This window comes from Triplophysa rosa, linkage group LG18, assembly GCF_024868665.1.
Source record: "Triplophysa rosa linkage group LG18, Trosa_1v2, whole genome shotgun sequence".
Lineage (NCBI taxonomy): Eukaryota > Metazoa > Chordata > Actinopteri > Cypriniformes > Nemacheilidae > Triplophysa > Triplophysa rosa.
Window position 1 is genome coordinate 5,356,713 of NC_079907.1, and position 27,525 is coordinate 5,384,237.

The 27,525-nt window shown below is 40.1% G+C and overlaps 3 protein-coding genes across 14 annotated transcripts in view; 1 reads left to right on the forward strand and 2 right to left on the reverse strand.

Moving 5' to 3' along the window:
• The window catches only part of baiap2b (BAR/IMD domain containing adaptor protein 2b), a 52,860-nt gene extending 50,596 nt beyond the window's left edge, over window positions 1-2,264 (reverse strand). For 6 of the 9 annotated variants that reach the window (XM_057358851.1, XM_057358850.1, XM_057358844.1 and 3 more), the window contains exon 1: window positions 1,862-2,264. In XM_057358851.1, the coding sequence (XP_057214834.1) occupies window positions 1,862-1,933 (72 nt within the window). In that variant the 5' untranslated portion in view covers window positions 1,934-2,264. The remainder of the gene's footprint in view (window positions 1-1,861) is intronic. The other 3 variants (XM_057358852.1, XM_057358847.1, XM_057358846.1) reach the window with 2 other exon arrangements.
• A 2,754-nt stretch (window positions 2,265-5,018) lies between these two features.
• On the reverse strand, window positions 5,019-8,233 carry chmp6b (charged multivesicular body protein 6b). The gene is made up of 8 exons (XM_057358862.1): window positions 8,015-8,233; window positions 7,405-7,514; window positions 7,228-7,315; window positions 6,825-6,911; window positions 6,601-6,666; window positions 6,385-6,465; window positions 6,185-6,254; window positions 5,019-5,990 (listed from the first exon to the last, which is right to left on the reverse strand). The coding sequence occupies exons 1-8, from the start codon at window positions 8,075-8,077 to the stop codon at window positions 5,935-5,937; spliced, it is 621 nt and encodes a 206-aa protein (XP_057214845.1). The 5' UTR covers window positions 8,078-8,233; the 3' UTR covers window positions 5,019-5,934.
• A 463-nt stretch (window positions 8,234-8,696) lies between these two features.
• Window positions 8,697-25,696, forward strand: sec24c (SEC24 homolog C, COPII coat complex component). Of its 4 annotated transcripts, XM_057358822.1 has the most exons (25): window positions 8,697-8,834; window positions 11,112-11,272; window positions 11,524-11,610; window positions 13,215-13,332; window positions 13,475-13,644; window positions 13,750-14,541; window positions 14,656-14,798; window positions 15,341-15,409; window positions 16,943-17,054; window positions 17,313-17,440; window positions 17,588-17,726; window positions 17,819-17,934; window positions 18,047-18,171; window positions 18,384-18,575; window positions 18,678-18,771; window positions 18,996-19,112; window positions 19,272-19,442; window positions 19,552-19,648; window positions 19,914-20,059; window positions 20,155-20,293; window positions 20,460-20,578; window positions 21,560-21,739; window positions 23,142-23,333; window positions 23,772-23,861; window positions 24,065-25,696. In XM_057358822.1, exons 2-25 carry the CDS (start codon window positions 11,125-11,127, stop codon window positions 24,203-24,205), a joined length of 3,825 nt encoding a protein of 1,274 aa, XP_057214805.1. In that variant the 5' UTR covers window positions 8,697-8,834; window positions 11,112-11,124; the 3' UTR covers window positions 24,206-25,696. The 4 variants fall into 4 exon arrangements, with proteins under 4 accessions (XP_057214805.1, XP_057214806.1, XP_057214807.1 ...); XM_057358823.1 differs by lacking the exon at window positions 15,341-15,409; XM_057358824.1 differs by lacking the exon at window positions 11,524-11,610.
• The last annotated feature ends 1,829 nt before the right edge of the window (window positions 25,697-27,525 follow it).

A 27,525-nucleotide genomic window follows, 5' to 3' on the forward strand; every position in this document is an offset into this window, starting at 1 on the left:
TGGATAAAAGAAAAAGCAAATCATTTAAGAAGACGCAGTTAAAGGAATCTATAAGATGTCTTTCAGTAAGCCTTCAAGTCTCAAATGGACAACTTTGTTCTTGTATTCTCCTTAAACACAGTTTACTGCCCCTCTGCATTCTCTTTCTTCATTTCTTATTTCTTATAAACGCCACTGCAGCATCACAATACCCGCAATTATAAAGTTACAGAGTCTAAAAAAGTCAAGAGACCCGATGAAGAAGAAATATCCTCCAATTTAGAATCTAAAAGGCCAAAGCTAACCATCAATGCTACTTGAGTTCTCACTTTCCAGTGCTCATACTGCACCTCACTCAGTACAACATACTCACGGGACATCTAAATCCCTCACAACGAAATCTATTATTCTTTGAGCGGGCTACCACTGATTACTTCTTAAAGAGGCTTAAACTCCAGGTTTTGAAAGATTCACTGCAGTATAAAAACACCAAGCAGTCCGTTGTATAAATTACGACCTCCTCCTATCCTATCCATTAAATCGAGGGGATTAATCTTCGGTAATATATAACCTCCATGACTACATAATCTCTGAACAAACCATGTGCCAGAGCAGAAAAAATGCCAATGGTGTCATGAATAATGGTTAAACAGGAGGTTTCAATGCAACTCTCAACAACGTTTGGCATCAACATAAATATATATCTGATACATTGAAAATAATCCTAAAGGAGGATTATAAGGTTGAGAAAGGTCCAGTTATAAAACCGAAGCTTTCCACGGCTCATTACACAAGTTTTTTGGCTCAAAAATAAATCCACGCTGAAGTAACACTGACAGTTCAAGGGCTTCAGGACACATGACCTCATGGTGACCTCAACATCACATGACCATTCGCAGATCAGCCTAAAGGTTGATGTAAAGCATGCAAAGTTCATATATTATATGCCTTGTCTTACCCTCAAAAATTGGATTTGCTCTGCTTTTGGGCTTTATTATTCTTTTCAGTCGGTTTTTTCCTGCAAAGTTTTCCTCCAGCTGATTAATACTCTGTTCCTTCCTTCAGTAACCAAGGACATTAATTCCATGGGTTGGAATTAACAGCCTAAACATTAAGTCCCTGAACAGGTGTCTGAATGATTGAACTAACACACTTCACTCATTCAGCCTCTGCAGCCACCACGGTTTACCACGGTGTGGTGAGTCAGGTGGTTTAAAAGAGATGCGTTACAGCGGCCATGTGTCCCACGAGGGAAAAGCTGGCAGAAGAAGAAAGTGTGCATGCATGTGGGACAGGGGGTGGATGAGGATCCAAGGAAGAGGCATTAGCAATTTCTGATGGGACATTCTCTATCCATCTGCTTTACACAATCAGTTTCATACCACATTACCAACCGAGAAGTCGCTCACGGCAATGACATCCATTTTATGCAAACACAGTTGACTTTCTTTCACAAAGTCATGTCAAAGAATTTAAATATTGATCTACTAGCTGTGTGGATGTTTTGAAATCAACACTTCCTCACAATATTGGCTAAGTGATGTAATTACAACAGACACCCGAAACTCACCTGTCTTGCAAGTTACAGGTGAGAAACAGATTCAAGTTTTTAGCTAAACTGGTTTAACACTGAAATTTGCCACACTGATTTCCCTTATTTAATAGCTTTATAAGATAAGCCTACAGTCAGAACACTTTGAAAGTTTACAGAGACGAGCAAAAGTGTTCATTTGGCGTTTGTTAAGCTTACCATATTAATAAACATATTACCAAATAAATAGGCTTATATCAAATATAAATATATAAAATATATTCTTTAACGAATAATTACAAAAACAGGACCATGAAAGACTAGTCAGAACAACTCAAAACGTAAACTTACCTTATACACATTCTCCGTTATACGGTGCACCTCTTCGGTCCGGGACATTTTGGAAGCTTGGGTCAAAACCATAGACGGGGACTTGAATAACTACTGCGGGAAAAGGTTTCCGAGAAAACACTAGAGAAGAAGGAGATGAGGAGGTGGAGGACGACACTGTATCACTCAACCAGAGAGTGTCGGAGGCAGAGGAGGATGCGGGAGCTTTTATACGGAACTCTCTCACTGCGCCCACCGATGCCCACGCGCAGCAGCCGGAGTGGCGGGGATCCACCGTGCGCGTTTTTCGGCGTCACTGGAACTGGATGTTCAAACGGACTCCGCCTCTTGTTCGGGGTCCGCTGCGAGCGAGCGTCCCGACGCGACGGTCACGGAACTAGTCTTGCTCGTAGACCGCTTCAATGGATGTAATGAAACTTCACTATTACAACATCACATTGCGCGCTTGCAGAGAAAGCTTGGCTATAGGGGAGCGTTCAAATTTGTCGCATATAGCCTAAGCCTCAGGGGAATCATCACTGTAATAAAATCCATTCAAGTCGATTATTTTAACGCAGCATCATCCAAAAGGATGTTTATTTCTCTAATGTGGCGTTATGGATAGCCTGCTTAATGCTTGGTGTTTATAAAGCAAAGTGCCGTTTGTAAACGCGTTATAAAAACTGAAATGTAACCGAGACGTTATGGTAAAACGACATTACGGCGCTGGAGCATCCCCCACAAAAATAGCTTTATTCCAAGTAAACGATTGAAATTCCTACGGGATATCAGACATGATTATACTATCATATATAAATTCACCTATAGATTTGAGTACCTCGCGTGCTGTTTTTGTAACATTTGTTTTAATTCTAACCCTGCTTTTGCTTTAATAATTAACCCTGAATCATCACAACATCTGTGTTAAATGAACATCACGCAGAGGTGGAGGGGGATCAGATTAGATCATACGGGTGGGCACTGCGCATTTCGCGCGTGGGACTGCGCGTGTGATGTAGGCAGGGATTCCTTTATATGCTCCTCATCCCTCAACAGATCCTACCAACACACAACATTGTTGCTCTCCCCTCTACACAAGACACAAATACTAGCCTATACATTCAACAAAGTATCCACATATTCATCAGGATTGTGGGGACCAATGTATTAAAGGCAGGATAGGTGATCCTGTCCAGAAACATTTTTTGTCATGCTGGTAGGAAATCTCTTTACACCCTGATAGCAATCAAAAAGTTTAGTGGTCCTATAACATTTTTATAATTATATATTGTCTGAAAGGCGTAGGACCAAAAAACATTCGCCAAATCAAAACGTTCTGGCCGAACGCTGTGACTGGTCATGTGTACATTTTCAGCCAATGTATTTTGCATACCACTGCGCACCCTGTTCAGCGTGCTCACATCCGCTGTGTCAATGTAAGGAGAATGGCAGACAATCAGCCACAATCGAACTTTCCTGCGGAACCGACAACAAGTAGCCTAAATCTACAAAACGAAAGTCAGTTTTTGAAAAAGCAGTGACGAAAAAACGTCTGAATCATGAAAAAGGAAAAACTCGAATTAACATCGGTTCAGTTTTTACAGGATGGATCTGAAAGACCATACCATTGCTCTCTTTCTTTTGGACAAGTATGTACATGCTTCGAGAAGAATTTAATGGATTTAGTTTGTAATTCGTTACGTGGATTTATTCAAAATACATTCATGTGTTTGGAGGAGGAGTGGTTTTGGACGGCGAATTGCATAGAGGGTGGGATTATAATTTCAGTGCTAGCAGGCTAAAATTAGCACCTTTCCAAATCAACCACCCCACCTTTAAGACTCCTACTGAAAAACCTACATTGTTGGACCGTTAATCTGGCCGATGTGTACCCCTCAAACTGAAGGTGCTTACAACCCTGACACAATACACAATTTACAGCTCTGCTGGGACTGATGGAAGAAAAAAAAGAGGCATCAATGTAAGAGTCTGAACACCTGCCTATAAATTCCACATAAACCCCAAGACCTTGATCATAGATGATTGTCCATTCGATTACAATTAAAGCCAAATCTGATCCCCAGTTCAGGAGTTTCCCTATTTGAAAGGTCAAATGAGAGAGTAAAGTGCATTTAACTGTGTGCTCTCCTTGATTGCAAAGGTCAAGAAACCAAATCTGATACAATAGACAATTTCCTCTGTTTTGTTTTTTGGCCAGCTGCACATATAACCCACACTGAAAACCAATGAAGGTTCCCAGCAATTGCGTATAACATCTAGAGGCCACACATCAATTGATTTCACATCATGGTATAAGTCTTATCTAGTTGATCTATCAAGACCGAATTTACAAGTAAATAAAAAGCAACAAAGCAGAACCGAGATCAATACAGGCACCTTAAACCTGCATCTTTTAAGAACAGTTGTATCTGACCTGAAGTGGAAATCCATTGACTAAAAACCAACAAACAGGAGGGGGAAACAAACATTATAAAGATTAAATAAAAGAAGTGCCCCACATGAACATGGCTCACCGAAGCATTTAACACGGTGCATAGTGTTTTTTTATAGTTTTTGACCAAGCATGTTTCAGGTTTACCGCATGCCCTTCACACCTCTCGTTCATTGATCAATGTCTATTGTTTGACAATATAACAGTATGAAACTGAACCACAATTGATCGAGAGCAGCACCACACACAGCTCCAGCTGCCTGCTTGAAGGCAATGGACTTTCAAAGCAATACAGGTACTTATTTTAGGTCACTGCTTTCAAACAATAATCAATGTGCTCAAATAAACTTGCACTCTAATGAAACATGAGTATCTCAGTAGTGCTAACCAAATACACACCTGACAGGCAAACTTATACTAATGTCTTAACTAAAACCCACTGCATTATTGAGATCCTTTATGAAACTCTAGCAGAAACATATTTGAGGTTACTGGTCTCTTTTTCTCAAGTTAAAATCGGAGACCCCATCAAAGATTTCTAAATCAATTAAGAAGGCTTGTAAAAACACATCATATAGTATCCATTTGGAAAAATATATTAAAACTACCTTAAAAGTAAAATCAGACCACATGACTCCCAATCCACAACTGGTAGCAACTTGGACTACACTGCTCTCTGGTGGCCGCTTGGTATACTTGCTCACCCATTCAGCAACAGGGATTAAAAATGATCAAAATAAAATTTATTGGTGCAGAATAACAACATGAAAAGAGGATGACAGACCATAAGCCAATTGTCTTACTAAAGAATAAAAACGCAGTACAGTAATAAGTGTAGTAAAAGATAAGCTCTAAGAATAACCAAATCAGGGAGTCAAAACTGGACAAAAAACACTATTTACGAAGCCAATGTCATTAGCTTTGCTTGTACACATCAAATCCTTTGTACATACATACTTAAGAAAAACCAAACAGTCTCTATGAATCATACTGTAATCATTTGAAACTGCACTGGATGATTTTTTTTTGAGGAATAGACAAACGTTGAAGAGCATTGTGTACAAAGGAGTCTTTACAGGATTTCAGTACATTTACATGTAATACCAATTTGTATTACATACAGGTTTGCAGATTTGTGATGCCCGGTTTGATTGCGCTACATGTGTTACCGCTGTGTTAAATCTGTATTTACCCTTGAAGATATGTCTATTCACCAATAAGTCAGCATTTGTTTTTATTCTAAAACTGTATTTATATTGCCTTATTCTCGACAGGCTTTGTGTTCTGGATGTCAACATGTAGACCTGAATCTAGGTTTGAGACACTAAAGCTTGGGCATAATGTCACAGGTTATTGTAAAAGCAATGCATGCATTAGAAAGTTACAGGCTTACCACGACAAGCCTTCGCAGTTTAATTGAAAGAAGGACAAAACTGTAGGGTGATTATAAAGACCAGGCACTATTAAATAATGATCTTCAGTATCATCTATGCTTTTGTATGTACAATTAAAAACAAAATGCCATGGTTGTAGGCTTTAACATCTAAGTGGGGGTCTTCGGATCGCCCCACTGAGATCTCCAGTGAAACGGCTATAGAAAAGATGTGGAGATGTGACAGATGGCAGGAGGACAGATCTGCATTTACGCAGCCAGCATCTCTCGCTCTGCCTTCTTCTTCACCCGTTCCTTCTCCCGCACTGAAACAGGAAAGATCCAAAAACGATTGCATTTAAATTAGTTTGAAATGTGCTCTGCTTGTATTCCATAAATTAATTACCTCCGCAGAGTATAGACTACATGCTTATATACATTATAAATAGTAAAAATAGTATAGCAGTAACAAGTAACACATACTGTATGCATGTGTCATACAGATCAAGAGAACACACACCTGGTTCTTGCTCTGGAACATCTGGCAGTTCTTCTCCAGGTACCTCAGGAAGTTCAAGGTCAGCTTCTCCCTGAGAACACACATAAACAACAAGATGAAAACCCTGCCCTGTTCTGACACAGCAGCTGACACAACATCATTTACAACGGCTGTCAGGCTGTGTTAATATCACTCGAACCTCCCATGTCACACACACACACCTGAGTAATGGCCTCCAGCTCTGCGAGCACAGCGTCTTCATCCTCCTGGTTCAGAGATCCTGCCAGAATCTCATCAATTTGCTGTAAACAGAGGCAAAGAGTAATGAGAACAAACACTCTACCATTTATTTGAGGGGCGGATTTTATGCACTGATGAATCTCACAAATCAGAGATTCCTATGCCCAATTGAAAAGGGTCCTGTGCGTACAAATTACCTTTTGATACTCAATGGCATCATGTGTTTCATCCATAATCCTCTCTACCTCTTCTATTGACAGCACCTGGTTAGAAAACAGAAGAAAATACACAGACAGAGACGTTATATCTTATTTCTGTATCCTATGTGCAATTCACATAATCTAGGAATACATTCATGCATGCATACATACATACATACATAAACAATGTTTACTAGTACTGTTTTCCTTCTTATTGTTACCTCGTGCATTTTCTTCAGGCAATCGTTGCCAACTTTCAGTCCTTCAATGACTTTCATCTCTATTTGTGCAAATTCAATATCTTGGACCTGTGAAACAAAAGTGAATCTGGATGTGATTTGCATAAAGAATGGCTGATAAACACATCCGTGCCCTTAGGCACAACACAAAATTGATTTGAAAATGTAAACAATCATTTAGGTTAGATGGAGAGAAAAGAAAAGATCAGCAAAGATGTATCTTCCCAAAAGTTCTACATTTCTACATTATGCAGACACTTTTATCCAAAGAGTCTTACAGTGCATTTTTTATCATTATGTTCTAAAACAGTAATAAAAACGTTAAAAACTTTGTTATATCAGATGTTCCTATTTGATATGCTCCAAGTAAAATTTGTGTATTTACCATCCGCTCCAAGTTGCTTATTTGATTTTCTGTCTTGTCCAGCAACTGGTCCTGGTAGCGTTTCTTTTTCAGGAGCAGGAGTGCTTTTCTAAACGAACATGAAAGAGCGTGTTATAAATGAGTGCATGCAAAAGAAAAATAGAGCAGAATAAGACATGATCGGTCATACACACTTACTCTTTCTTTCCATCTTTTACCAACTGTTTGGCCAGCTGTCTCTCTTTTTCCATATGTAGAGTGATCTTCTTTTGATACTGCCTCAGTTTATCTCTCTGCTGCTTCAGTTGCTGTTCATACACAAATAATAATACACAAATAATATAGTAAAGAAATTAGAGTATATGTACAGAAATGCTGCCGATGGCAGAGCTGATCCCTGAGCTGGGCGGATAGGATCCACAATAAAAGAGGGCTTAAAAATCTCAGTGTCTCAATTGCAGAAGCTGTTGAGTCAACTTACTAAAACAACAACAAAAAAACACTACTATTCCATACTAATAGGTCGAACAAACTACATCCTTTAGCAACCTATTTATAACTTGTGTAATGTTTTGTAAACATCATAAAATCTGAGTACACCTCCCACTTCCATGTAGCAAAAAATCGTATAAAATTAGCTGGGAACCCACCGCAAACCAAGCCAACAGACATTACATTTACGCACAATCTGGGTATAATATACTAAATATATGTGTTTATAAGGGTTTAAAAATAGAATATAAACTGTCAACTTCAAACATCTAAATGAATAACTTAACGCTAGCCAGTTAGCCACTGTTTAACTTACCAGCACAGCTCTGTCGTGCTCGGTTACCCGAGTTACTTTCTTTTTCCCGAAAAGATTTCCCATTTCGATGCCGCATCCCCACCACTATCTATCCAGACAGGGATGGTGTTTTTAAAATGCAAAAAATAAATGGTAATTCCTCAGGCCTCGTACCTCTCAATCCATCACAGACCCGGCGAGAGCTGAGCCTGCCTGCCGAGTCCGACCGGAAATACTGTACTTCAAAATAAAAGCATGCTTTAATTAACATAGATATACATACAAATTTGTACTGGTTCAACAATAAAATTATTCGTTACATTTTTACTATTATAATCATACATTTAGAAATCCTCTTAGCACTAAATTACATGGATCAAGTATGGAACACACCTAGGTTTTTATATATAATAAATATAAGAAGAGTTTGTTTCCAAAATGAGATAACTCCGTTTAAAAAAAATCAAAAATCTTTTTGAAAAAATATTTGTTTAGTTATTATGGCTTAAATTAAAACAAACCAACTGCAGTTTGATTGATATTACTTGGAATGCACAATAACACATTTTTTTAAACAGAGTTATCTCATTTTGGAAATAAACTCTTCATATATTTATTTATTTTAAAGTACAGTTATTTATGATTAGAAGCATCGTCAATAACGGATGTGGACGTGGCACACAGTGACAGTTCTTCCGGTGTGCGTGAGGAAGGGATTAAACGTCCGTCTCGAGCTGCTGTCTTTCCGTGAAAGAACTGCAGCCCCGTCGACTTTACCGGCGTCAACAACCGGAACGGCGTCCTGACGACTCGTTCGTTAACTACCCGAGCTATTATTGAGGTCAGTTGTCAGATGGCGCTCGATATTTGTTCAGTTTTTGTTTGTTTATATTTTAGTGGCTCGTAGCTTAGCCTAGCACAGCTAGCGCGAGCCGCAACGTCGAGTCATTTACGAGTTTGATTCACTTTTATTCCCTGAATTGACGTTTTTCGCTTTAACTGATATAAGAGTTTAACGTTAGTGGTGTGAAATGAATGTTGTCACCCACACTGGGTCATTTTACGGTGGTGTTTTAACACCAGCTACGCAAAACATCCCAAATTAGCTTAGCGAGGGGATGTAATGTCCTCATATGCCCAATAAATTAGTGATACAAGCAATAAACGCAAATTACATTTTAATTCCTTCTGAACGTATTAGTTGGAAGTATGTTATTTAGTTTTTATTGGTACGTGTTGGTCCTGTAATGTATCTGCCTGGCAAGTGTGTTGTGTTTTTGAATGTTCTGTTTGACATTTGAAGTTTTCTTATAAGTCTTTTAATGGTTTAGTGTATTTTAAATCGTTTTTAAGTGCTTAAGGGCCTCTAAATTCCTTTACTCATGTTCTTAAGCATTGCTTGCTATGCAAATATTAGCATGAGACTGGTGGTTTCTGTTGCTGTTGTCACTTTTGTTGTGTGCGCAATGCAAAGGAATTTCTCTGAGGCAGGTTTAGATCATGCAACAGGTCTGTCATTCATTTCAGACAGATGGAAAATTAGCATGTTTATATCTGAAAGTCCTCATACATGGGATACTGTATACTATTACGGTGTCCATAGCCTTGAATTATTCAGCATTATTCAAGGCTTTGTTGTGCTGAAGCTTCTCAGCTGTTACATTCTACTAGAAACCCGAGGAGTTGTATTTTTTGCAGCAGACCACGCTTTGAAGTCTAAATGTGGCTCTGGAAGTTTGGTAATAAGTTTAAAATCTACTTTTTTATGTTTGTTCTGTGGTCTCTATAACATCCTGCTATTAAGAAGCAAGTGTGCTGGCTGTATTTGTGTAATATGAGTCCCCTCTGCTTGTGTTTCATTGATGTTTGTGAAATTGAGATATGGGTGGCACTATTAAATACCATGTGTAATCCTTTCAGTAGTTGTTCGGGTGAACTGTTTGATCATGGACTCGTGAGATAGAGTCCTAGATGCTTTGGGTGGGTGTGGACAGCTGTGCTGTCTTTAGTTTTTGTTCTAGAAAAGTTATTAGGTCGTGCTTTGTTCAATATATAGTTCATGGCTTAGATGAACAATTATTTTCTGAAGATTCATCAGTACATGTGAATTCAGATAAAAAAGTTGGTCTTCGTAGCCTTTCAGCAAGGTGTAATGTCCGCTTGCTTTCCCTCTGAAATTACTTTCATTTTCATTTCATGTTGTCCAGGCATTGTCTTAATCCACTGTAGTTAGTAATGCACCCTTTCTTGTTAATTTGGCAATACAGTAATTAAATACTGTATGGTAATAGCAAATAATGAGACTAGGTCTGGACAAAAAATGGGTGGTGCTGGCAGGGTGTCTTTCAGGTTGGGTAGTCATTTCATTTGCAGTCCATCTCAAACTCTCATTCAGGTCTGGCATGAAATTCTGGTATGAAATGCCCACTTCTCATGACCCGACCTGTTCCAGAATGGATAAAAACAAGTCACGCTTGCTGTCTTGTTTATTTGTTGACTATAGTTTGTCACACAGGTATAAATAAGTTGTGAAAGCCATGTTGGCTGTTGTTTTTGTTACTAGAATAAAACGTATATTAAGATTTGTATATAATTGGGTTGTATTAATATGCAGTAATTCTGTAGTGCTGCTGAGTGAATCATTATTGACTTTTACTCTGGGGTGACGTCAGGGCTGGAAAGGATGCCGGCTGAGAAATTGCAAACATTGATGAATTATGTTTATTCTTATCACACTTAAATCAATTTACATTATGATTCAAACATTTATGGTCACTTACTCACTTTTTTTTCTTTTAATGAGATTTTTTTTTCACTTTTCATGTATTTTTTATTTTAACTTCCTTTTTTGTTTTCTTTATGAGTCCACTTTTCCCTGCTTGCTGCAAGGCCTGTTGTAGAGGCAACCGTTTTTTTTGTGCAAATTTCCATTTTATGCCAACATTTGCTGCACTGGCCTAAGCTAAGCTTAGAGTTTTGCTGTGCTAGCAGTCTAGCAGCAAATGTATTAATACCCCTGAAAGCTCTAGCAAGACCCCTTAAGCACTTCTTAAAGTACTTTATAAATATAGATTTATTCACTCACTTGCTCCTTTTTTCCTGTTTTCTGCTGAATTAGGGATGAACTGAGAATGAATGTTAACCAGCAACCACACATGGCCTCTCCTTATGGGCAGCCACAGCCTGGCTATGGGGGTGGACACGTGCCAGCGGGCTATCCCGCCCAGTACGCTCCTTATAATGGTCCAGGCTCAGCTCACCAACAAGGTCCACCACAAGGTAAGCAGGAAAGCACAAATGGTTCTCTTTGAATAGTCATAATGTGTTGTTCATAGAATATAGTCATATTTAATTGGCAATGAAAATGAGCTGATTAGTCAAATACATAAGATATTAATGTCAGCTTTTTTGAAGAAGAAGAAGAAAGCAACAGTCAGATTCCTCCATCCCAACCTCCTCTGTTTAGCCATCATTTCCTTACATTTCATTTTCTTCTGGTATTTTACAGCTCTTTCTCTCTTGTATTGCAGGATATTCTCCTTATGCAAGCTTTCCCTCTAAGACTGTCGCAACAAACTTAGTCTCTGACCTGTCCTCCTCCTCTCCTCTTGATCTAGGTAACTCATTCAATTCTGCCTAGCGGCCTGTCCTATTCCTCATTTCTTGTGCTTTGTTATCGACTGCAGTGTGCCTCCAAACAGCAAGTTACACAAAAATATGCTATGCTGACGCTTTCTTCTGACACTTTATCTGCAATTATGTTGTGAACAGCAGATTGATAATTTTTTTTAGTAAAACTAAAACAAGTGAAAGTCTTAACTACTGGCCCAACCGGGTGAGCAGAAGAAAATTCTTACTGTTGAGACCTGCTGTCACAAACCCTTGAACCTACATGATCATAGTGATATATGAAATAAATGACTTGAGTTTTCTTCCTTCCATTTTCACTGTTGTCTCATTCAAGGTTAAGGATCAACATTTGTATTAGGGATGTTTTCAAAGTTACCTAGTGTGTTGACTAAAGAAACAACAATAGTATATCTATCCTGGAGTTACAATAGCATCCTTTCATGTTCTGTGAACTTAAATGTCTCTCATCATTCACATATATTTAACTGTAGTGTTTTTGCAATGCCTGTATGGATCCAGGGCTGTACAGTGCGACATATACTGTATATGCAGGTGCTACGAAAAAATCGGTCTGTGCTAAGAATAAATTTAATAGTGTAGCACGTGTGCGATACAGTTTGGCAGGTGCATTAGACAGAGCCGCTTGTTTGTGTCATGTGCGTTTGTCGTTGTGCTTGTTCGTGTGTGAGGTAGACTAATGGCGCACCACTATTTATTTTCGTTTATATTTAGTTCTTGCGATTAAAACTTGGTTTCTGGCTGCTTTGAGTCCATTTATCTAGAGCCCTGATCCGCGTAATGTGGGAAAACGTGGAAGGAATCACGTAAGCGGAATTCTTCTATTTAAATATGTCCTCCGCTTGTTCTGCGTGTGTACGAGTGAATGAGCTGCACACTTTAACATATTACAAGCGTGACACTCGTGGATTTGTCTGTATCCCACTATACGAGGACATGAACACGTGACCTTTATCCACAGAGTTCAAAAACTTTAAGCCTAGCACCGGTGCTACTTGCGAAAAAAGTTAACGTAAAGCCCTGGGATCATAAAGGTTGTTGTATAGCAGCTATACTATAGCTTATAGAAACGTGTGCCTTATTTGCTGTTCTCATATGTGAGATTTTTAGAATGTATTATATTTGAAATCGTTTAATACACCGATTGTTGGGGTTTCAGGGCAACTTGCCCTGTTGGAATAAAGAATAATAATTGTGATCCAAATGACTTTTATTCTATTTTCAATTCATTTATGTGACCTGTTTCTCAGCATCACACAGAACTGATATGTTTCACATATGCATTTAAAAAAGCTGCTTTTAGACTGCCTGTTCCACCAGCAACGCTCAGGAGAACTGTTTGCTACAGTCTACAAATCAGAAATTTAATTCCATGCCGCAACAAATCTAATCTAATCAGGCTCTGCAGGAATCCTGCAGGAATGCAGACCACTATTGTGTTGTGAAAATGATTTCAGCAGGTAGCTGGGTACAAATAGAGCGTGTTATGGTGGATGCTAGCATAGTGATGATAGTTATGAGTATTTAAATGAATGAATATTGTAAATCTAAACCACTTCCTGTGCTCCTACAGGTATGAGAGGACCCCCAACATCAGGAGCACCACCTGTTACACCTGCCCAGAACTATTCTCAGTTTGGGCAAGGAGACACTCAGAACGGCCCACCTCCGATGGGTGCTCCACCACAGAGGTCAGTGTCCCGTCAGCTCCCTTATTGATGTTATATTACTACCTTTTACAATTATTTCATATTTCACTTTTGATGTGTTGTTGGAACTTTAAAAGGTTGTAAATTGTATTTTTTTACTTTGTTGTTTTTATTGGTCATTTAGGCCTTCAGTGTCTCAGCCATACACTCCAGGAGCAGTAAACCTGTCCGGTCCTCAGCCCCCATACAACCAACAGTTCGGAGCGCTACCCAACAGCATGCAACAGATGACCAATCAAATGGCCAGCATGCAGGTTGGATCCACGGCTCCCTCTCCTGCTGGCCCAGGCTATGGTAAAACTGTCTTTGACAATTTGACCATTTTTAGGGGGGTGAATTATTCCCTAAATATCATATATACATAGAGCAGTGTTGTAACATTTGTTTTTGTTTTTCTAGCTCCTCCCTCTGTATCCCACTCTCCTGTTTCTGCTGCCTACACACATTCAGCTCCTCCCACTTTTCCACCCACATCTGCTGCTCCCACACATCCTCCGCCTACTGAAGGTGTGGCTCAGCCTCCCCCTCAATCCTACTACGGAGCACCACATTCTGCCCAGCAGTCATTCCCAAACGCCGCTCCGGCTTACTCTGCTGCTGGCCCCACCCACCCCCAAGCCCCGCCCCCTGTCTCTCAGCAATCCTTCCCTCAAGCTCCACCTGTCTCTCAGCCTCCTTTTTCAACAGGCCCACCTCCAGGTCCCATTCCAGGACCCAGGACCCATTCGTACGGTGGCCCACCTCCTGGCGCACAGGCATCTTTCCAAAGACCTCCTCTTCCTGCCTCCCACCCCGCTGCGTTCCCAGGAGGTCCCACCTCCCACCCCGCTGCGTTCCCAGGAGGTCCCACCTCCCACCCCTCTGCGTTCCCTGGAGGTCCACCACCCACCTCTGCACCTTCTCAGATGCCGGGGGTCATTCCACCCCAGCCGCCAGTTTCTCAACCTACGTCTTACCACTCAGGTCCTCCCCCTACCGCAGCTGGGTTTACACCGCAAGGGGGTCCTCCACAGAGGCCTCCCCTTTCTGGAATGCAAGCTCCCCCTCATATGACCTCTCAAGGTCCTCCAATGGTACAGGCGAACCATGTACCCCCATCACAACCTGGCATGCCACCTGTTCCTCCCAACGCTAGTATGTCAGGACCGCCACCACAGCCGGGACTGCAGGCCTATCCTCCTCAGCAAAATGGTGAGCACGGACTTGGCATTAATTAATCATTGTCTTCCTCTTAAAAATCCTCATGACCGTCTGGGTAGGCCCAATTTTTTATTTTTGTTAGTAAACTTAGTATTTCTTATTCAGGTGCTTTCGGGCAGGTCAGAGGTCCTCAGCCTGGCTATGCAGGGCCATATGCTGGGCAGCAGAACTATGGCGCACCTTCTGCTGCGCCTGCTCCAGCACCATCCGCTCCAAAGAGGCTCGATCCAGATTCAATCCCAGGCCCGGTATGACCAGTCCAAACCTTTCAACACGCACACAGTCACACACACATTCACCATACCAGTGTCTCGTACATCTGCTGTGTTGATTTTTCAAGTGTGTTTTTAATGTATTTATCCATCATCTTCTGTACTAACACACTTGCATAAACACACAGGCATACACCGTCTGTAATAAATTGTTTATAGTTGTGTGATGTGTTTGTGTTACGAAAGGCTTCGCTCTGGAGTCTCCTGTGTCTGATGTGCATGCACTATGGCGGCTTAACCCAGATCCTGTATCATCAGTAACGATAACGTTAAGATTCAGAGATTTTTCAAGGCTTGGAAATTCTGCACACGCTGCCTTGCAATAACTGCATCTTTGTCTCTTATGCTGCCTGCTAAAGTGTGATTAATCATCAGTAATTCTAGGTTTGACAAAAACAGAGGAACTGTAACAGTGGTTACTCTTCTGTTTATCTTGTCTGCTCTTTCTCTCTTTTTCTTTTGTTTTGGCTCCTGTCTTTTTCTCTTATAATTTGCTGACTAAATTGTTAAATGTAAAGCAAGCCTCTGACATACCGCCTGTGCAGAAAACAAGACATAGAATAGACCCAGACGCAATCCCCAGTCCAGTAAGTGCCTCTGCTGTGTCTCTATGCTGTTCTGTGTTCATGCACGAACTCATTGTTTCTCTTTAGAGGAATGACTCTGTCTAGATAAACATTCAGTAGATATTTTTATTATTACATTTTGAGTAGCGGTTGTGGTTAAATCTCACAGAAATGTCTTCAGGGTTATGTTTTACCATAACATCAAATAGAACATAGAAATTAATGTCTAAATTTGGGATACTTCACCCAAAAATGATAATTCTGTCATTTACTCACCTTCGACTTGTTCCAAATCTGTATAAATGTATTTGTTCTGGTGAACATAGAGAAAGATATTTGGAAGAATGCTTACGTATAACCTGACAGATTTTGTCCCCCATTGACTCTCATAGTAGGAAAAAAAATGGTAGTCAAAAGTGCCCCAGAACTGTTTGATGTCCTACATTCTTCAAAATGTCTTTTGTGTTCAACAGAACAAAAAAGTGCTAAAATCATTTTTCCTACTATGGGAGTCAATGGGGCGGAGGCAAGATCTGTTTGGTTATTAGCATTCTTCCAAATATCTCTCTCTGTGTTCATCAGAACAAAGAAATTTATACAGATTTCGAACAACTCTATGGTGAGTAAATGATGACAGAATTTTCATTTTCGGGTGAAGTATCACTTTAACAAAATACTTTTTACTATAAATCCAAAAATGTCTTTCTTTTGATTTTGGGATTAAACATGACCTAGACATTTCTTGTTGTTTTTTCACGAGTGATGTTTCATTTTCTGTTATGAACACTTTTATATTATTCGTTGTCATATACATCTCCATAAGACGGTCCTGGGAGATTGTTTGGGCAGATTTTACGTTTTTCTTTGGTTCCTGCCCAAAATTTACACACACTCCTGCATGCTACATGTCTTTGCATGACTATTGTTTAGATGTGAAGGAAAAACACTTAGCATTGTAAGCAGTTATATTTACATAATTTCATCCTGGTTCCTCAGTGTCTGAAAACAAATAATATCTGGACACGGTTAATACCTTACAATTGAAGATTATGGAGTGATTGTACCTTTGTTAAAAACAATGTGAAGCTTATTGAAGCTCATTTACATTAACAATGTATTCAACGTTTATTGATTTTAAACTGATTTAAACTCAGATCTTATTTACATAAGCAAGTGAACTTCAGGTACTTTTACAAACACAGTTGCGCACTTCAGGTTTGTTCAGGTGTTGTGCACTCACACCATAGGCTTCCATTGTAAATGCATTGTGTGTATGTTGTTTTCCACAAATCGAAGGAGTTAGAATTATTTCCTGTGATAAACCACAGCACAGCAATAGCATAGCATCTGTTGTTAGATCTTAAATTGTATTCAGTTGTAGATATTCCTTTAATCTGGTTAGGATGATCAGATGTAGTGCTAATATTCAAACTCACTTGGACCGGTTCTATTCTAGTATAAGGAGGATGTTTATTGGGCGAAAAGTCAGGGTGTGTGTTTGTTCAAGAATAAAGGCGTGTCATTCCTTTTATAGACTGCTCTTTGTTTCTACAGATTCAGGTTATTGAGGATGACAAAGCAAACAAGGGAAGTGAACCTTTTACTACAGGCGTCAGAGGTCAAGCCCCACCTCTCGTCACCACCAACTTCCAGGTTAAAGATCAAGGTATTTTTTTAGGCTTTATTCCTATCAGATTGCTAATTTACTATTTAAAAGCCCTGCAGTATACACTGTAGACTGTCTAGGTGAAACATTATTCCATGATAAATGTTTCAAACAGTAACATGCTACGTTGTTAAATGACGTCATGTCACATGTTTAATTTAGTGAGCGGGATACAGGTCTATGCATTTTGTTGTTTTGTACAGAAATCTAAACGAGCTGTAATAAACTATACAACTGTATCGTGATTTGTCTTTAAAGGGAATTCAAGTCCACGCTACATCCGGTGCACAGCCTACAACGTGCCCTGTAATTCCGACATGGCCAAGCAGTCACAGGTGCCCCTGGCTGCTGTCATCAAACCCCTGGCCACTCTTCCCCCAGATGAGGTAAAAGACCACATTACCGTTCTTGAATATCACAAGGAAAGGGCTTATGGGTAATGGTAATGTTGTGATTGGGATCAGAGTGAGCATCCCAGTAGTGATGCCACGATGGATTTCAGAAATCATTTTAAGCGTATTTTTGTTCCACAGACACCACCATATCTCGTGGATCATGGAGAAAGCGGTCCCATCCGCTGTAATCGCTGTAAAGCCTACATGTGTCCGTACATGCAGTTTATCGAAGGCGGACGCCGTTTCCAGTGCGGCTTCTGCAGCTGCGTCACCGAGGGTGAGTCAAATGTGTGCACCGTTAACATGTTCCTGTTGAATACATCAAATCTACATTAACTCAAGTTTGACATGTTTATTTCCCTCTCCCAGTGCCTCCCCATTACTTCCAGCATCTGGATCACACTGGGAAGAGAGTGGACTGCTATGAGCGACCAGAGCTCTCAATGGGAAGTTATGAGTTTCTGGCTACTGTGGACTACTGTAAGGTACAGTATATTAGTATATTATAGGTCCCCGTCATACCACTGCAAGGTATTCGTTTTTTCACTCTGTACTGAAATGTGTTGAAGTGTAATATAATTGACTATTTGTTTATAGAACAATAAGTTTCCTCAGCCGCCAGCCTTCATCTTCCTGATCGATGTGTCCTACAACGCCGTGAAGAGCGGCATGGTGGGAATGGTTTGCCAGGAGCTGAAGACACTCTTGGATTACTTGCCCAGGTGAAAATTTTAACATAGGACAGTACAACTAAACAAAATCAGAAGAACAATGTTGTAAAGCAACCATACTTTTCTGCTGACATCACCTTGCCGCATGATGAAAATAATGCTAACCAGGAGCCAAATAGCTATTTATTCTTTGTTGGACCCTACTGTTGTGCATAATGAAACTGTACAATTTAACGTTGTCCCATGTTGACTTGTTCTTTCAGAGAGAACCCTGACATGGAGTCGAACATTCGAGTCGGCTTTGTCACCTACAATAAAGTGCTTCATTTCTATAACGTAAAGGCCTCGCTCGCCCAGCCGCAGATGATGGTTGTATCGGATGTGGCCGATATGTTTGTTCCACTGTTAGATGGTTTTCTGGTCAATGTCCAGGAGTCAAGGGTGGTTATTGAGAGGTACTTTTTTGTTTCTGGTTTGTTTTGCCTTTAAGTAAATACATTTAAAACTCAGATACAATGAGAATCAAAGTGTATTGATTATGAACATGTGTGATCCAGTTTGTTGGATCAGATCCCTGAGATGTTCGCAGACACGCGGGAAACAGATACTGTGTTTGGGCCTGTCATTCAGGCGGGGCTGGAGGCACTCAAGGTGTGTGTGTGTTTTTAAATAGCTTTACAAAGCAGATACTGGCATTGAGAATATTGTGATTTACAGTTGTCTGTAATTGAGATGTATTGTTGTCTGGCTGACAGTTAGCAAGTTCAGTAGAACATCTGTGTAGTGGATTATGCATTGCAAGTCTCTTCTGTATTTGGGTTTAAGCATCAAGTGGAGTCGTACAGTAATAATGACACTTGTGAATTGTCATCCAGGCTGCAGACTGTGCTGGAAAGCTCTTTATTTTCCACTCCTCTCTGCCGATCGCAGAGGCTCCAGGCAAACTGAAGAACCGGGAGGATAAGAAACTAGTGGGCACTGATAAAGAGAAGGTACCTTGACCTGTTTTATTTCTCTCGGAACTCTACTGATAGTATGTATTATAGAGTCTGCAGTTATTTGAATGCGAGAGTTTTTTGTTTTGGTCGTTTTTGGGCCGTAAGGAGAGTTTGATGTATGATGTTGAGTTGCCGTCTTCCTGTCTGTTTCAGTCACTTTTCCAGCCACAGGTTGGTTTTTACAACACTCTGGCAAAGGAATGCGTGGCCCAGGGTTGCTGTGTGGACCTCTTCCTGTTTCCTAACCAGTATGTTGATGTAGCAACGTTAGGGGTAGTGCCCACTTCAACGGGTGGCTCCATCTACAAATACACCTACTTCCAGGTGAGGGAAGCACAATTGTCGTGCTTATTGGTCATTTGACTCATACCAAAGTTGCCTGGGTTTCCAAAAATACATGCATTGTGATTAACACCTATGGACTTTGATTTAGGCCCCGACTGACCAGGAGCGTTTCCTCAATGACCTGAGGAGAGATGTGCAGAAACAGATGGGCTTCGATGCCGTAATGAGGGTCCGCACCAGCACAGGTGAGATGAGAGACTTGCAAACCCGACGTTAAGAATAATGTGATCTTCCTGGAGAGATGTCTGTCATATTTTACACTAAGTTCTATTTGCGTGGAAATAAAGCACATTTTACTGCAAATTCTCATTAGCATGGGGGTCCTTCTGTAAAGAATGTCTTTTGTATACTTTAAAGCTTATACACACTTTGATATTGATGGTGAAATGCTGATTAGAGGTAAATCTAATAAAAATGGTTGAGTTTAACCTGAGTGTGACTCTGCCGCAGGTATCCGGGCGACAGACTTCTTCGGTTCCTTTTACATGAGCAACACCACAGATGTAGAGCTGGCAGGACTAGACTGCGACAAGACGGTTACCGTGGAGTTCAGACACGACGACAAGCTCAGCGAGGAGACCGGAGCTCTAATGCAGGTGGGTGAAGTCACGCACACTCGTGTGAAACATCAGCTACACTGAAATTATCGATGGCAACGTTTTATGACTGTATGTGCATTCTCTCTCGTCAGTGTGCGGTTCTGTACACAAGCTGCAGCGGCCAGCGACGCCTTCTCATCCATAACATGGCAGTAAACTGCTGCTCTCAGCTGGCAGATCTGTACAGGAACTGCGAGACAGACACCATCATCAACTTCTTCGCCAAATATGGTGAGTAAAACTACACACATCCTCTCACAGCGGACGCTCGCGGTATCCTGTGCTGGGATTGTGGGGCTGCGGATGTTATATCAGTCTGCCATTGTGCAATAAATATATTTACGCATCCGTGCCTAGTGTTTTGGCAAGTTTGATTTGAGTTTGTATGTGTTTACAGCATATCGCAGTCTACTCAGCAGTCCCACCAAGAATGTACGTGACAGCCTGGTGAATCAGTGTGCACAGATCTTGGCCTGCTACCGCAAGCACTGTGCCAGTCCATCTTCAGCGGGACAGGTGAGTACAGGACATCACAGAGACATAACCTATGACACAGGGCTGGATTGAAATGATTCTTTAATGTGTAAGAGTTTGGTTCCAAAACGCTATAAATCCATTTTGATTCATTTGAGTAAAATTGTTTTCTTTGAAACAGAAAATAGTGGTTTTCATCTTGCCATTTTCTTTGTAAAGTTTCACATAGCATGTTTAGGTTCTAGTAACATAAAAAAATTCACATCCAGATTTTGATTTTAAAAGATTTCTGATAATTTTTTCCCCAAAATGCAATAAATCCATAACATTTTTTTTTTCAAAATGCAATAAATCCATTGAATCAATATAAAAGTTATTTTTCATATCTGTCGAAACTGTCGAAAATACACAACAAAGTGAGTTGATCCACATATGACAGCCTCTGAACTCAATGCAATACTAATCTTACATACAGGCACTGGACTAAAAATACATTCAATCAGTCATCGCTCCTAAAATGAATTCAACGGGTCATCTTTTTAATGCTATAAATTAGTGCCTCATCTTCTTAATCTCCTCACGTAAATGATTAGATTTCGATGGCTTACGTTTCTTCCCCACTGCAGAAACCAGCACACGTTCATCAATGCCGTCAAAATTATTCATTTTTTTGTTTGTTTGTTGAACACAAAGTACAAAGTAGATCAGGGAAACTAGGAGCCGACCGTATTCAGAGCGCCGCCATTATAGTTTACAATGCGTGGAATGGTGTGCTGTGATTGGTTGAGCGGATATATCGCATTCTGCAGAGATGTGAGACTGGCGTATATTGCGGTTTTGGAAAAAAAGGAGAAAACATGACAGAATAACACGGCGGATATCGCATTTTGCGTAAAATTAAAAAGTGACCAATACCGACCTGATGCAATACTGATTTTGGCGGAAACTCTTTTTAAAAAAATTTATGGCGTTTTGGAACCAAACACTTCATTTAATACATACTGTTTATCTACCTGTGCACAGTTGATTCTGCCTGAGTGCATGAAGCTGCTGCCCGTGTATCTGAACTGCATGCTGAAGAGTGACGTTCTGCAGCCGGGGGCAGACGTCTCTCTGGACGATCGTGCCTATCTGAGACAGCTGATCAGCACCATGGATGTAGCCGAGAGCCACGTGTTCTTCTACCCTCGACTGCTTCCACTGGTGAGAGACAAGCATGCGGCAACCCACTTTATATTGATGTACAGTGGGGCAAAAAAGTATTTAGTCAGCCACCAATTGTGCAAGTTCTCCCACTTAAAAAGATGAGAGAGGCCTGTAATTTTCATCATAGGTACACTTCAACTATGAGAGACAGAATGAGAAAAAAAATCCAGAAAATCACATTGTCTGATTTTTAAAGAATTTATTTGCAAATTATGGTGGAAAATAAGTATTTGATAAGTAAATAAGAAATCAACTGTGGGAGCAATTATTAGAAAATGGAAGACATACAAGACCACTGATAATCTCCCTCGATCTGGGGCTCCACGCAAGATCTCACCCCGTGGGGTCAAAATGATCACAAGAACGGTGAGCAAAAATCCCAGAACCACACGGGGGGACCTAGTGAATGACCTGCAGAGAGCTGGGACCAAAGTAACAAAGGCTACCATCAGTAACACACTACGCCGCCAGGGACTCAAATCCTGCAGTGCCAGACGTGTCCCCCTGTTTAAGCCAGTACATGTCCGGGCCCGTCTGAAGTTTGCTAGAGAGCATTTGGATGACCCAGAAGAGGATTGGGAGAATGTCATATGGTCAGATGAAACCAAAATAGAACTTGTCGTGTTTGGAGGAGAAAGAATGCTGAGTTGCATCCAAAGAACACCATACCTACTGTGAAGCATGGGGGTGGAAACATCATGCTTTGGGGCTGTTTTTCTGCAAAGGGACCAGGACGACTGATCCGTGGAAAGGAAAGAATGAATGGGGCCATGTATCGTGAGATTTTGAGTAAAAACCTCCTTCCATCAGCAAGGGCATTGAAGATGAAACGTGGCTGGGTCTTTCAGCATGACAATGATCCCAAACACACCGCCCGGGCAACGAAGGAGTGGCTTCATAAGAAGCATTTCAAGGTCCTGGAGTGGCCTAGCCAGTCTCCAGATCTCAACCCCATAGAAAATATTTGGAAATCCGTGTTGCCCAGTGACAGCCCCAAAACATCACTGCTCTAGAGGAGATCTGCATGGAGGAATGGGCCAAACTACCAGCAACAGTGTGTAAAAACCTTGTGGCGACTTACAGAAAACGTTTGACCTCTGTCATTGCCAACAAAGGCTATATAACAAAGTATTGAGATGAACTTTGTTATTGACCAAATACTTATTTTCCACCATAACTTGCAAATAAATTCTTTAAAAATCAGACAATGTGATTTTCTGGATTTTTTTTCTCATTCTGTCTCTCATAGTTGAAGTGTACTTATGATGAAAATTACAGGCCTTTCTCATCTTTTTAAGTGGGAGAACTTGCACAATTGGTGGCTGACTAAATACTTTTTTGCCCCACTGTATGAATTCAACTGTAATGGTTACAGTTTTTTTTCTCTGTTTTTCTACAGCAAAAGCTGGATGTTGAGAGCACGACTCTACCTGTAGCCGTGAGAGACTCAGAGGAGAGACTGTCTAGAGGAGGAGTGTACCTGTTAGAGAACGGAATGAACCTTTTCCTTTGGGTCGGGGCGAATGCCCAACAAGAGTTGCTTCAGAATATCTTCGGAATGCCTTCATTCAACCATATAGACCCCAGCATGGTATGATATTTGTTAAATGCACAGCAGGATTCTGAGTTATTGTTCAGCAGTTTGTGTTATATAGGCTTGGATGGAAACATTTCAGAGCTGATTTGAAGGGATAATGCATCTTAACTTGGTGTCATTTAGTAAATATAGCTGGAAGTATTGCACTCTTATTGGCATCTGAGTGCATAATCGGATTAGCCAAAATATGTAAAAAAAATAAATATATATATATATATATATATGTAAACTAAAAATGTACTCATACATTGCTTATAAATTTCTTTTGTAGCTCATACTGACATAATATGCAGATTATGCGTTGCACATGAAACTTGAGTTCTTTACTAGAGGCAAAAACTATTTCTGCATTCCTTTGTTTATTTTATATATATGGGAACATTATGTAAATATTGGTGTGTGTTTTTTTTTGTGTGTGTTCTGCTGGTTTAGACGTCTCTGCCGGCTTTGGATAATCCTTTTTCAAAGAGACTGAGGGAGATTATCGAGACCATCAGGACACAGCGCTCACGATACATGAAGGTAAATGCGTCACAGAGCTCCACGTTATGCTTTTCATGGTGCTTGTTATTTAGTCAAGCAAAGTTTGTTACATCTGAAAGCTTCACCTTTGATACAATAAAAGTTACAAATTGGAATGATCCTGGTCTTGACCCTTTCCCAATATCAGACATTTTATAAAACCTATTTGTCTAAGAATAAATAAGTCTTTTGATGTTTTTCAGCTCATGGTGGTGAAACAGGAAGACAAACTGGAGCTGATCTTCAAGCACTTCCTGGTGGAAGATAAGAGCAACAACGGCGGGGCCTCTTATGTGGACTTCCTGTGTCACATGCACAAGGAGATTCGGCAGCTCCTGAGCTAGGACCGCCACGTCCTCCTTCCCTGGCTCTCTTCTGAGAAGCGCTTTATCTTTTTATTTTACATAATAGACACCTTTGCCCATCATCTCCTCTTCCTCAAATATAATCTCGCCCACCCACCGTGACTCATACGGAGGAAGCCTTATACCCTTACAGGATATATTGCTCCATCAGATTATGGTGTTCTTTTGGTTTTAGTGATGGGAGTTTTGGCCCGATCTTCTCTTCTCTGTTTGAGACTGTGCATCTATGAGCATGTGGTCGGAAGGGAGGAATTGCGTTTAGTTGCCCACCCTTCCAGTCCACATCTGATTTGGGATCAGTTTGTGAAGCCTCAATTAGAGTGTGTGAAATTAACACTGTCCTCTACTGGGTTTTAGAGCGCATGTGCGCATGATGGTTGACTGTGAACGTCGATGTTGATTGTACTGGGTGTTCTGTAAGAAACGCTAGCACTGATTCATGGTCTCTAGGTACAGGGAGACAGAATAATTAAGCGTGTTAGAAATGAATCTAGACCTTCTCAATACAGTAAAATGAAATTCCAGTATGAATACATTTTAGAATCAATTTGCTTTCTTTATCCGATTCTGTGTTCAGCTTGTCTTTGATAGATTATCTCTTAACCTTGGCCTTACCGATGCAGTCTTTATTTTCTCATCCATAATTCTGTTTATCATGTCAAATTTGTTTTCTTCTGTGGTCACCATTATTCATTTTGTAAATGTGTGCAAATACCCTTGCCTAATAGACTCTGTGGGATTTTGAAGTGTGCTGTCTTTTACTCTTTCAAAATAAAAGTCTATGCATCAGCTTATCCTTGAAAATAGGGAAGGCAGTATACAAGCCTGCCGACTAAATGAAACGGAAGCCGAATTTATTTGTACCCTTTTATGCTTAGCGTCGCCACCTGCCTCCATAAGCATTATCACTCCATAACAGTGTCACTTCTACATCCTGAATTTTCCCATTGCGGAGAGGGTACGGATCACCTTCAGATGCCTCTCTAACAGGGAGATGAATTTCAGATGAGCTTGTTAGGAGAATGGTGGCGATTTCTCAACAGATGGTTCATTAATTGGGCATATATTATAGAAGCACTGACGAATGCTTCAGGCATTCATTCGGTTCCCTGTTAAAAAAAATCTTCTTTTCCTGCTAGTAACCTGTTCTACAAATGTGCTCAATCATGTATCTTTTATGATTTAATGTTATGTTTAAATCTGTTTGGAAGGTTTGTAATCCTGGGCTATGTGGTGTCTCACGGCTGAGATCTCCTGCTCAGGGTTTGTAGGGTATTAATCTTTGTGCAATTGAAGCCTTGTGCTAAGACTCGAGTGTGGGACTCTGGGAAACTGACCATTTCTAACAGTTTTCCAAAGCGAACGTTTTCAAGCACATGCAGAGTTGTGACCTTAAAAGCAATCAACACTGAATTCCTTGTCATCACATTTATTACATGTACAGAATTAAAAATCACATTTTAAAAATGACTACTGTTAGTGTGCTTTGAATCTTTTACATGAACAGGAATGCACGTGTTTGTGTGGGATGAAGAACGGTTCTTTTGAACGACACTTTTTCTTTAGAAGTTTTTCAGTGATTCTTTTATAACCTCATGTTAGTCATCGAAAGGGATTATGAAATATATCTATATCTAAGCTCTTTTATATAAAGGGGTGTGCTTGTGCATATCCTAGTGAAGTTCCCCTTGGAACGGAGGGATCAGAATCAGAAAGTTTGTGTCTTGAATTTTATTTTTGTGTTTGTAATCTAACCCATGTCCTCGCTGTGTTTCGGAGTTGTCTTCATGTTCCATGCCACCTGACTGCAAATAAATACCTATATAATTTACTGTTGACTCTTGCCCTCCTACAAATTCAGTTTAAAGTGATAGTTCACCCAGAAATACAAATTCTGTCATCTTACTCTTGACCTATTGTCATTTCAAACTGACTTTCTTTCTTTTGCAGAACACAAAAGAAGATATTTTGAAGAATGCTGGTAACCGAACAACGGCAGTACCCATTCACTTCTATTGTACAGACAAAAAAACAATGCAAGTCAATGGGTACCGCCGTTGTTCGGTTACCAACATTATGCAAAATATCTTCCATTTACATTTAGCAGACGATTTTATCCAAACCTACTTGGATATAACAAGATATAAATTCTTTATAATTTTTTTTCTTTTTGTATCTTATGTTCCCTGGGTATCAAACCCACAACCTTTTGCGCTGCTAACGAAATGCTCTTCCAATGAGCCACAGGAACAGCTTTTGTATTCTGTAGAATAAAAAAGTCATACAAGTTTGGATGACATGAGAGTGCATAAGTGGAAAAAAAACATTTTGGGTGACCTGTCCCTTTAATAAGCACCACAAATTGTATTTGACTGAACACCTGTGTTGGGTAAGCATTGCAGAAATGTCCGTGAGAGGCGTGCTTCCTGGACACACATTCAGCTCTTAAATAAAAGTTTAAGTTTTAACATCCTGGCCTAATTGAAATGGCTTCGATTTGTTTTCGATGAGATGAAACATTTGTGATCTCTAAACTCGATGTCGCTTCAAAGCACATGCCCTGTAGCAGCATCAGACTGGCTCAAAATAAACCTTAAGCTGCATTATGTAATGGAATGATCTGTACTTCAAGGGATGTGATGTGATGGTTGTATTAAAGGTGTGTTTATAAATTCAGATGTAGCATTCACGGCATGTGCTGTTTTTAGTAGCATCTACTAAGGCAAGCATTGTTACATAGGTTTAGGGATTTACGGATAATAAACCTCTAAATATTAAACGTCAGTTGTGCTATGGATGTGAATAGTACATCCTATTGTGTGGCTTAAGCTATAACTTTTCAGAGAGACAGGGTGATTAAACCACTCGTTACTTTGAAAAGAGACACTATGTGTATCTAGGGACAAGAATATCATAAAGAGAGAATGGGGGAGGGTTGCTTATGGCTATTCTATGGGATTTGTTTCCATACAATGGAAGTCAATGGGGAAGAATGTTTATTTACCAACTTTAAAATATCTTTTGTTCTGCAGAAGAAAGTCATACAGGTTTGGAATGGCATTAGGGTGATTAAATAATGAATTTTATTTTTAGAGCAAACTGTCCCTTTAAGAACAATTCGTTATTGTTGCAATAAGATTTTTGTCCTTGCATGCATTAATGCCCATCACAATCATTTTCTGCCATCATGTGAATATATTTGCTATATATTCCCACTTTTTCCACCCTCAGCTTAAATATAAACACAGTTAAAAAGCTCATAGGTTGTAGCTTGTACATGTTGTCCAATTAGACCTCTG